We start from the raw sequence: 11485 nt of genomic DNA, 5'->3' as shown, positions 1-11485 counted from the left end.
TTGAGAAGTCTCTGAAAGTCCTACTGCTTTATGACTAGGGATGTTGTCTGGAAGCATAATTGATTATGGTGACAAATCCTTCTTCTTCAGATCATGTGGGATTTTGGAAAACAGGCCAAGAATCTAGCCATGTTTTTTCTAGCTTGTATAGTCCAATGCTGGAATTTTCTCATGAACATCTATGATTTAGCAGCCAGCACCAATAGCTGATGAAAATCTCCTGACACACTGGAAGTGGCAAGAAGGGCTTTGTATCTTGATGTTGTGTAAGTTCTTCCGCTTCTGCAGGCTACTCTCAAATATTTCACCAAGCAGTACACACCAAAATCAGAAGGTGTAACTGAGGTACTGCATTCACTGGTACCTGAGAGCAAAATGAGAGCTGCATGAATATTAGGATAGCTCAAGCTGCAAACAAGAAAAATAAATAAATAAATAAAAATAAATAATTAGCCAAAATGTCAAATCTAAGTACCTAAATTCTGGACCCATCTTGTATGAACCAGGTGTATGCAGAGACATGAAGAATGGCATCATTTGTTTTGTATGTTATCTTCTATTCAGTGGCAGGAACGTGCTGTTCCTTTCAGTAACAAAATGCTGAGCCTGGCCTTATTTACCCCTGAATGCTATGCACAGCTGACTTTGCCAGTTTGAAGGTAGAAACTATTTGAGAAAGGGTACTTGATCCCATCCTTCTATCAGTTCATGTTTTCCACTCAAGAACACTGGCTTCTCAACATCCTTGTGACATGAGTACTGTTTTCAGCAGGGAAACTGCTGTTCTGGATTATTGATTTATTATTTCTTCAGTGGCCTTTTACAGATAAAGGATCCAATAAAGACAGAGCAGAACAAGAGGACAAAAAATGAGTAAGAAAATTGTATGTGAAAGGTGGCAATTATGTTGAGGGAAGCATTCCCCTGTGTGTGCCTGTTTCTAAGAGATCTTTACCATTTTCCATCTTCCCTGGTTTGGAAGGTCAGACTCTACCTTAAAACGTACGGTTGTGATCTTGCCCCACCCAGTTCCTCACCTTACGCTGTAGCTTCAAGCTACCAAACAATGAAGAGGGATTTGGCGTTTGGGGGAAGGAGAAATCTGGCAGCATAGTCAGATTTACTACTAAGCTTTATGCTTTGTTCCTAGACATGCCAAATATCCAGGTTTCAGGTCACTTGTCAGAAGTCTGAGCTAGACTGTAATCAGATGTTTAGTACTCCCAGACAGCTAACAGCCTGAAATCTAGACTGTCTCTGTCAGATCCAGATGCCCTTCATTCTAGTAGTGAGGGCAAAATACAGGAGACAATTCACACCCTTTTTGTGAGAAAAGACTCCATCCTCCCTATTCATTTGCCTTTTTGTGTCCCTTGCTTTCTCTGTGGATCCTGCGCCTGTTGTCCCTGTTGCTGTTGCTGTCAACAAGGCTGAAGCCAGTTCTGATGCTGCCATTGTGACAAAGCAGTGGGATAAAGAACAGCAGCACTGTAATCCCTTCCTGTCTCAGGGCCATCTGTATAAATGTTGTCCATGCAGAAATCAGGCCCTTCTTCTTTCCAACACAAATTATACTACACTTTCTTCCCACCTCAAAAAAATAAAAATAAAATAAAATAAAATAAAATAAAGTGTGACTTCCTACTGAACAGAAATGTTGGAACGGTACTGTTTGGCATGAAACACAATTGTGCCAGAGATTGTGTTAACGATTAATTGATCTGGATGATCCCTGTGCTCTGGCACTATTCAGTTTACTTCCAGAGAGGGAGCTAGAGCAGCCCACCTGCTCCAGATCTGCAGCAGAAACCTGTCTAGCAATAGAGGAGCCACTGACCTAGATGCCTTGAAGGGCTAAGTCATGTTGTTGGTGCTCCCTTCCATGAAAGAAGGCTCTAAATTCAGGATATTTCAGGGATGAATGCTTCTCCCCCTACTCAAATAGAAATCTGGGATCTATAGTCCAGCTCCTAGTTCAAAACTCTCTCTGATCTGCAAACCTAAATGTAGGTGAAATTCTCCCCAGGACTCAGCCAGCATTGACCTGGAGTTGCACTATTTACAGAATCTCTGTGCTCCAGGCGTATTAGAAAAAATGTGGCCAAACAGTTCCACCAGTTTGCAGAACAGGATTCCAATATCTTGTCTGCTTTGTTTTTGAAAATGCAAGTGCTTTCGACCATATCCCACATAATCTTGTGGGGTTTCCTTCTGCAAGACAAGGCAAAATGCCAGCTAGAAGCTGAGGAGGAAACTGGCAAAGAAAAAATGTCCTTGTGTTTCAAAGGGCTTTTCATGCTTTCCAGACAAATTAAAAATAAACAAATAAAAATCTGTTTTCGTTAGTTGTATAAGTATTCCAAAGACATCATGCACCTGTATAGCTTGTAATCAGACCCATGCCAGCCTCCCCCTCACTGAGGATCTCGGAGAGATCCTGTGATGCAGCAGGATTCCAGCCGTGTGGCACACAAACTGTGCACCTCAAGTTGTTCTGTGGGGCGACTCGAAACAAAGAGAAGGACTTCTGGGATCACAAGCAAGGCAGGTAACTCTTACCACTTCAAAACTCCAGTAACTTATTTAGTGTCTCAAATACTGATTGAAGAATCTACCTTTGGGCATTCAAGCTTGGAAGTAGTTTGGCTCAATTCACAGTGTTTCTCTTAATCTATTTCAACTGAGGGGCATTCAGCAGGGTCAGCTGCAGATACACACACATAATGAGGTCATCTAGACTACACTTCTAAGGCATGATTTGTTTTATTCTAACATGGATTATTTAAACACAAGAATGTGTTTAGATCTCCTTTGAATAAAAAGGGAGCCTAAAGAGTGCATTGTAAATGTTGCAAACTGTGCAAGAGGAGTTCTGTGAGACCAGCCTGAGTATAAAATACTAATGTATTTTATCCAAATTACTATTATTAGGCTAAATTGACAGTGCTGATTTAAAAGAACAAACAAACAAAAAAAACAACCTGGAAAGCATAACACTGACTCAAGGTAAGACACATTTCCAGAGGACAAACATGCTTTTGGGTCTACACAGTGGTTCTTGCTCTTGCTGAATCCAGCAAATAAATTTTGGACAGCAGGACTAAAAAGCCCAGGAATGGAGAAGACAATAGGAATCTTAGACGGGCTCCAGAAGTGCTGATGTATTACTGTCAGGTTGTAGCCCACAGCAAGTGATTGAAGTTAGATCTGCATATGTGACTACTTTGATAGACACACACATGCTGTTTTAGAAGTTTCCACTACGTGCCTCTGCAGGTATTACTACCAATAAACCATCACTCTTCAGAAGGCCATCTGCTTGCCGTTAGCATGGCTTTCTGAAGGAGAGACTGTTTGACAGCTGGGCCTGCCATATAATCACAGGGTGTTGGAGCCAGGGCCTGCCCAAAGGTGGGAGAGTCACATCTCTTCCTGGAAATGTAAAGGATTAAGGCCTGAGGCACTGCAGTCAGAGAAGAGTTCTTGTAGGCAGGATGTTGTTAATTTAGATGTTGCTCATGCAGAAGCAGACAAGGAATCTTCTGTGTCACTGAACCCTCCCAGCTGAAGTTTCAGCCCTACTGCTATGGCCACACTGGTATCGGTACCTGAGCTACTCTCCAGAGGCTCACTCAGATGTCTCTCCAAACACTAAATTCACAGTGCTAGCTGAACTGCAGTCTATCAGTTCTTCAGGCAGCTCTCACACACATCAGTGGTTGCAGGGCTAGCCAGGCTCATTCTTCTGCAAAGTTGCCAGCCTACAAACATAAAATAACACCTGTAACTTCTTAAAACTTTCCCTACTATCTTTTATTATTGTTGGTGATTTGCCTTTTCTGCAACAGGCAAAGCACAACTGAGCCCTTCCCCCTCATGCTTTCCATGGGTGTTAGAGCTGATTCTTACCCCTGGATGATTTTGGAGCCATCCCAGGAGCATCCCAGGATTATTTTGGAGCATCCCAGGAATTTGCACAACTCTACAAGATGCTATTCATAACAGAAAAAAGAGATCTTGTGGACTGTTTTTCACAAGCTCATGATATATATATGAGGAGTATATTAGACGAATTTACTAACCATAGCCAGAGAGGTATTTGTACACACAAACAGTGGCATATTGGTGACTAAGCTCTTCTGTGGATCTAGCCCTGTCCACATGCTCATAGCTGCACATTGCCATGGAGGTATTTGGGCTGAAGGCATTAAAGCCAAACTTCTCAACTTCCAGTGCCTAGACATTCTCTTCTGACTCAATGCAAATGCCAGCTGTCCTTATTTATTTATTTATTTGTTTGTTTATTTATTTATTCCCATAGAATAGCAAGATCCAAAACCTGTGGTTCTTTGGGAGCAGGTGCTGAAGTGAGCACACTCCCCTGCCTGTCCAGATGGCTATCGTGTTAATAGCTTATTGGCTGCCCCTGGGCAGCTTTTCTGGATACACCTGACAGCACTTAACCTGTCAGGTCTGTTCAGAGCAGTGGGTCCCCGCATGCACTTCAGCCATGCTCAAGTCCAGCCTGGTGGCTTGCAGAGTAACTGCATGCCTGGCTGGTCAGGGTGGCCTCGAGCTGCCTCTAACAAGCAGGGCAGGCAGCTAGGGAAAGGCAAACTGCCCAACCCTGTCAGCTGCCTCACAAGATGACACACACAGCTCGGGGCTGCTCATAATGCATCTGCCCAAACCAAAGCTTCAACCAGCTTCCAGTTCACCTCTTATCTTCCTAGCCCACACTTTCTACCTCCGTAATTGCAACCACAGCCAGAAGCTCCCACAGGCCCAGGTACTTCTGTGAGCACAGCAGCATGCAATGATCAGTCCATAGTTATTTGCGAGGCTTTAGTTTGCGCTTACTTTGCCTGGGATGTTTGTTGTTTTTTTTTTGTTTGTTTTGTTTTGTTTTTTTGAGCTCTGACAAAAGTCTACTAAAAGCAGGGCATAGCTGTGCGATGACCAGGTGAGGCCCTGGTCAGGCCTCACCTGGAGTACTGTGCCCAGTTCTGGGCTCTCGGCTACAAAGACAGGGGTCTCCTGGAAAGAGTCCAGCAGAGGGCCACAAAGGTGATACGGGGCCTGGAGCATCTTCCCTATGAGGAAAGGCTGAGAGACCTGGGTCTGTTCGGCCTTGAGAAGACTGAGAGGGGATCTTATCAATGCTTATAAATACCTTAAGGGTGGGAGACAGAGGGATATGGCCAACCTGTTTTCAGTGGTTGTGGGGACAGGATAAGGGGCAATGGCCACAAAATGGATCACAGGAAGCTCCGCACCAACATGTGAAAGAACTTCTTCATGGTGAGGGTGATGGAGCACTGGAACAGGCTGCCCAAGGAGGTTGTGGAGTCTCCTTCTCTGGAGATACTCAAGGCCCGTCTGGACACCTACCTGAGCAACCTGCTCTAGGGAACCTGCTTTGGCAGGGGGGTTGGATGCAATGATCTTCTGAGGTCCCTTCCAACCCCTACAATTTTGTGATTTCATCCCCTGCCATCATTGCTTAGCTGACAGTTGTGTCCATCTACCTAGAACCTTGTCCCTGCTTTCATAGAATGGCTTGGGTTAGAAGGGACCTTACAGATCATCTAACCCCAATCCCCCTGGGGACACCTTCCACTAGGTCAGGCTGCCCAAAGCCCCATCCAGCCTGGCCTTGAACACCTCCAGTGATGAGGCATCCACAGCTTCTCTGGGCAACCTATTCCAGTGCCTCACCACCCTTACAGTGAAGAATTTCTTCATAACATCTAGTCTAATCTCCCCTTTTAGTTTAAAACCACTCCCCCTTGCCCTATCGCTGTCTGCCCGTGACAGTCTGCCGCTATTTCCCAAAAACAGACGCGGGCCGGAGGAGGGGAGCTCGGGCCAGACCCCTCCGGGAAACGCAGGTCCCGGACAACGCAACGAGACCCCCTCCGCTGCGGGGCGGGCGGGACGCAGCCAAACCCCGGCCGGAGCCAGCCCTAGCCCCGCCGCCCGCCCCTTCCGCCGGCGGGCCCGTTTCCTCCTCCTCCTCCTCCTCCTTCTCCTCCTCCTCGTTCTCCTCCCCCTGCTCCCGGCAGCCCCGGCCGGCATGGCGGCGCCCAGCGCGTAGTGCTGCACGTGTGGCCGCCGCCGCCACCATGCCGGGCAAGCCCTCGGCCCCCAAGTCGGGGAACACGCACCGGGTGAGCGCCCGTGTCGCCGGGTCGCTAGGGTTTGGTAACGGGGCGGCGGTGCCACCTACACGGAGCTGGGGGGCACACGGGGGAGCGGCGGCTGAATATAGCCTTACCCACTGATGGGCATTTGGGTAGATTTTCCTGCATCCCTTGCGCCGTGTTTTGGGGACACCCGACCCGAAGTGCTCCCTGCGCCCTTTGGTGCACAGGAAGCACGCTGTGGCTGTAGGTGTTGTGGGGTGGGCTTTTAATTCCTCTCTTCGGTTACAAACGTCCTCTCCCTTAAGATTGGGATTGAGCCGTTTACAGATCGATTGGTGCGATCTGATGGTCCACCTCCAGAAGCAGGTTCTTTGTAGTGTGCATGCTATTAAGAAGGACTTCCTAATTTTTCAGAACAGAGCAAAAACACGTATGTCCTTTTGTTTTACAGTTTCTCACCTTTTCGGAGCGCTTAAGTAATGTTAATATTGATATTATTCATCGGATTGACAGAACTGGAAGTTATGCTGAGGTGAGAAAAGCGACAGTAGTCATGTTCTGCAAGAGGATCTCAGATCACAACACAAGTAGACGCACTCCCTGAAATATTCACTTAAAAACTTATCTTGGGGGGCGGAAATTAGAAGAAAGCTCATGGAAGAGTTGCCTTTTCTGGAACCTCATTTCCTGCTTTGTTCCCCATTTCTTTTTGAAATATTTCACGATATTGCCATAGAGACTCTTTGACAGCGTCACCCTGATCACTTCCATGTAGCTCATGGGCCTCTGAGCATGGAAGTCATGGCTCTGACAGCACTTCTAAGTCCAGCCCTGCAAAGACTTAAGGATGCTGAGTAGTTGCTATAGTCACAGGATGTGCATCTCTTTAAAGATCATCCACATGTCCTGTAGATCATCACTGAATGGAGTCTTTAGCAGGTTATAGCCTCCTGGCCTGCTGCATTGTTTTTGTGAACTTCCCATTCAATAGCTGTGATGATGCCAAAAGAAGTCCCAGAGCGTTTGTGCTGTGTGGTCTGTGGTTCAGCGTTATAGATTATCAAGGCCAGTCAATGGAAGTCTAAAAAGCAATTATGTAAATGAGTCCTATCACTAGAAAATATTTTCAAATGTTTTTTGAATGTAGAAACAAAAGTCTTATTTTCAGGCAAATTCCACAGCACCCTTTGAAATGAAGTCATCACATTTTTTTAAAATATTCTTAAAATATTTGAAGCACTTGATAGTTCTTTTCACTTGAACCTCTCGTCTTTACAGGCTGTTTTCACAGGAGTTGACAAACTGTTATTTTGTCTTTATTTTGACAGGAGGTTGAAACCTACTTTTTTGAAGGACTACAGAAATGGAGGGAACTGAACCTTACTCAACATTTTGGTACCTAATTTTTATTTGTCAATGTTTGCCCTAAACTGTAAAAATGCATTTCTTCTGCATCCAGAGCCACCTGGGAGATTTTCCATTGATTGGGTTTTGTATTGGGCTCTGGAGAGCTATTAACTTTTAGCATCCTTCATGTTCACCAGGAACTGGGCTAGAGTTTTCATGGTTTCTTTTTTGTGCTTTGAACAGTGCAGTTCTACAAAGAAGTGGCCAACAAATGCCAGTCCTTCAACCAGCTGGTCTATTACCAGAGTACTGTTGTGCAGAGCTTGAAGACACATTTGCAAGTCAAAGGCAGTCTTGCCTATCAACCCTTATTAGAGTAAGTATTTGTTGACAAAATGTAGTCAGAAATCTGAAGGTATTACAAGTAAGTAATTCAAGTTCTGTTGTGAGTGTTATTTTTCTTTATTGTGCATGAGGAAAGAAGTATAGCAATGAGATGTCCAAAATGGGATTAGATAATTGGCATTTATCTTATAGAGCTTCATGGTCCTGAGTCTTTTAAAAAAAAAAAAAAAAAAGAAACTATGACAAGGCAAGCAAATTAGCATGAGTGCCTCCTGAGTGTCAGGCAGAAATTAATGTGCTTTGATTGACATTGATCATCTATATCTTGTTTAATGTTACCTATTTGAAGTACTGTGAATTTTCAAATTTGTCATTCACAGCTGCCTAATAGATGATACTTAAATGAAAGTGAGAAGCAAGAGTGGTGCTGTCTTTTCAAAGAGATTGTGCTAGATTGCAAGCAATGCTTGTCTAGGCTCTTATTGTTTATTTTAAAATAAACTAACACTCTGTTGTCTGAAACGCAGTCTAGTGGTGCAACTGGCTCGAGATCTCCAGGCTGATTTCTATCCACACTTCCATGACTTCTTCCTGGCCATCACCAATCTACTGGATACACAGGACACAGAGTTGCTGGAATGGGCTTTTACCTCTCTTTCCTATCTCTACAAATACTTGTGGAGATTGATGGTGAAGGACATAAGTAACATATACAGGTAAAGGCTGTGTTTAATGTCTGCCTTGATCAGCAGTTATTAAATGCTATAGGAATGCCAGTTCCAGACAAATATCTGGCTTAGTGCTTCAGTATATAATTGGTAGCATGCTTTCTCTGCTTTCTGAAACAGACTGTGAGCCGTGTTATCGTATGCAGCTCCTTTGAGATCCTCCTGACTTGCACGGGCACTGTATTGGAGGAGCAGTATGGGTTGGTCTGCAGTGTTGAGTCTTTGGCCCTCTTTTCTCCTGGTGTGGTGGATGCAAGTGGTGATAGGAGAGGAAGCAGCTACCTCAGCTGGGTAGACAAAACTCAGAAAGACGACAACAGTTAAAACAAGTCTAAATTCAACACAGGTCTCTTGGATGCCTGTCAAGTACCTCAGTCATATTTGTATCATTTCTGTTTTTTCCAGTTGCAGACTCCTAGAGTTAATGACATTAAATGGACTCCTTTGAGTCTTTAGTTGCTCCTGTTGCAGCCCTTTATGAGCTTCCCTTCTTCCTGTCTGTTTAGTGAAAAAACAGACAAGCAGTGCAGAGTTTTGTATGCTGTGAAACTCCTTGCAGTAGGATGCTGTGCATGTGAAAGGTTGACATAAGCTCAAAGGGAAACTGGCCAAGTTTGAGGGAATTTCCAAATGCACAGGAACCACTTCTGGCTTGAGAAGTCCTTGAGCTGCAGGTGGCTAAAAGCTGTTTTTGTATGTGCTTGCTCTGTTTTTAAACTTTTCCTAGGCACCTGCTTCTGGCTGCTGCTAGAGACTGAATACTGTGCTGGATGGACCTGTGATCTGACCCACTATGACTGCTTGTTCAATCTTATGCTACTCTGGTAGCAGTTTTTTGTTTTTTAGTTTTTGTCATAGTCGGTGGGTCCATGTTGCTTCTTACTAGAAGCCTTCCGTCTTTCAATTCAGAACAGATGGAGCAAAAGATGGGTTACAGATTTCTTCCCCAACCCAGCAAAAGTTGTCAGGCATATTGCAAAAACATCTGTTTGGCTGTGAATCTGAGGCACCACTCTCTGCACTTAACATGTGCTGAGCCACCTGTAACCATTACTGATATTTACCAGAGAACTGCAAATACTTATCACCCCTCTAAATTGTATCTTTGGAAAATTTACATGCACAAGAGAGCTTGTTGGCTCAGCTGAAGTAGAAATCTGGTATATCAAATCAACTTTGTTTTCACTTAGTGCTGCTGAGTGTATCTGTTGAAAATCGTGAGGCTGCAATTGGATCTGTGTGGATCCAGAGCTGTTTGAGGTATCAAGTCTGCAGCTTAAGGTGCCTGGTGTTATCATTTTATCTTCTTTGCAAGACTGTTCTTTACACTGGGAGGGTAGGAAGGAATGGAATTGAGGAAGGTATTTGCCCTCTCTAGGAGGACAGATTCTTGGTGTTTGTAAGACATGACAATGTGAACTGCAAACTTTTTTTTTTTTAAAACAATGGATGGCAATTCTTGCACTGCCTTTAAGACAGATTATTATTGTGTGTCTTTGTAGCCTGTACAGCACCCTGCTGGCTCACCACAAACTTCACATCAGAAACTTTGCAGCTGAAAGTTTTGTCTTTCTAATGAGAAAGGTAAGTGAGGTGTTTGTACCTTGACTCTCTTCATTCCGTGGTGGCTCTTGGCTTCAATATGTAATAAGCTTTCTGTAAAAGAGAGCTTACAAGGCCTGAATTGACATTCTGCATGCCTCAAGTTGTGATTTTCAGTGAATGTTTTGCTGAGTATGTCATGTACTTCATATCAGCAGTGGCAAATAGAGGCCTTAGCATTTTCTGTTTTAAAAGTAGTTAAACCAAATGGGCCGTCTTGCAAAAGGGAGGCTTTGGTTTGTAAATGCACATTTTCTCACTGGCTTTTTCAATAATGCTTTAAAGCCTTTGTAGAACAAGTTCTTTTGACAACCTTTTTGCACTCCTGAAAATCAGATTATTTAATGTTCACAGGCAGATCAGTTAAGGCCAAACAGCAGCTTTTCATGGAGTAAGGAAAATCAGTAGTAGTTGTTGGTTTGTTGTTTTGTTTGTTGGTTTTGTTTTGTTTTTTTCAGTCAAAATACACACACAAGCCAGAATTCCTGAGAATGACTAGCAAATCTGGGTATCCCCATTCTTGTCCTAAGTTGAGAGACCTTAATAAAGCACATTTGTTTAGTTGTTTTCCGAAGTTGCTGAACTTTGAGTGAAGTCCTCAGGTACAGAGGGTTTCAGAATCTGAGGCCAGAAATATTTGCAGTATTCCCAGATGTTTTTATAGTTTTGGATGACTGCATTCTGCTTTCAGCTGATACATGTCTCTTTCCATGCCAGAGCAGTGACCTTTGTGTTTCAGTTGGGGCCAATTTAGTGGTGCATTTATGCACATGTTTAACTCTAAAATCATAAGAGTAATCAAAAGGACGTATTTCATCTGCAATGGCCTTAGTAGGCCTATGTTTGTTTAGGCAAGGGGACTTGTAACAACTGAATAGATGACTTTTTCTTACAGTTTCCGTGGTGGTTGCAGAAATAGTGAGTTTGAACTGATGTGGAAAGGCACAGGACTGTAGAAGAATAATGTGGTGCTGTGGAGCCATTTATTGCATCTTTTCACCTGGCAACTCTGAATAGGAGATGACTTTTTTTTATCCTTGTGTTTTGTAGGTTTCTGATAAAAATGCCCTCTTCAATTTGATGTTCCGTGACCTGGGGAAGCACCCTGAGAAGGTGGAAGGTGTAGGACAACTACTTTTTGAGATGTGCAAGGGCGTTCGAAACATGTTCCACTCTTGTGCAGAGACGGTAAAGACAAGAAGAAAAGATAACTGGTGTAAATGTTGCTGTAATGGAGCGTTTTGTGAAACCATTGAGTGTTGCCTTGTTCTCCTCAGGAGATCCCTAGTGATGAACATGCTGTTCATTATTTTACAG

At 43.9% G+C, this 11485-nt stretch overlaps 1 protein-coding gene across 1 annotated transcript in view; it reads left to right on the top strand.

Annotated features, from left to right (window-relative positions):
* Positions 1 to 6060: 6060 nt before the first annotated feature.
* UTP20 (UTP20 small subunit processome component) overlaps positions 6061 to 11485 on the top strand; it is a 64230-nt gene continuing 58805 nt past the window's right edge. Inside the window, exons 1-7 of the mRNA XM_035551672.2 lie at positions 6061 to 6170; positions 6598 to 6678; positions 7475 to 7541; positions 7737 to 7869; positions 8366 to 8554; positions 10069 to 10150; positions 11219 to 11356. Coding sequence (XP_035407565.1) covers positions 6126 to 6170; positions 6598 to 6678; positions 7475 to 7541; positions 7737 to 7869; positions 8366 to 8554; positions 10069 to 10150; positions 11219 to 11356 — 735 coding nt within the window. The 5' untranslated portion in view covers positions 6061 to 6125. The remainder of the gene's footprint in view (positions 6171 to 6597; positions 6679 to 7474; positions 7542 to 7736; positions 7870 to 8365; positions 8555 to 10068; positions 10151 to 11218; positions 11357 to 11485) is intronic.

The sequence above is a fragment of the Cygnus atratus genome, chromosome 1, assembly GCF_013377495.2.
Source record: "Cygnus atratus isolate AKBS03 ecotype Queensland, Australia chromosome 1, CAtr_DNAZoo_HiC_assembly, whole genome shotgun sequence".
Taxonomy (NCBI): Eukaryota; Metazoa; Chordata; class Aves; order Anseriformes; family Anatidae; genus Cygnus; species Cygnus atratus.
The sequence above is the reverse complement of the archived record's forward strand: the minus strand, read 5'-3'. Positions and strand labels throughout refer to the sequence as shown.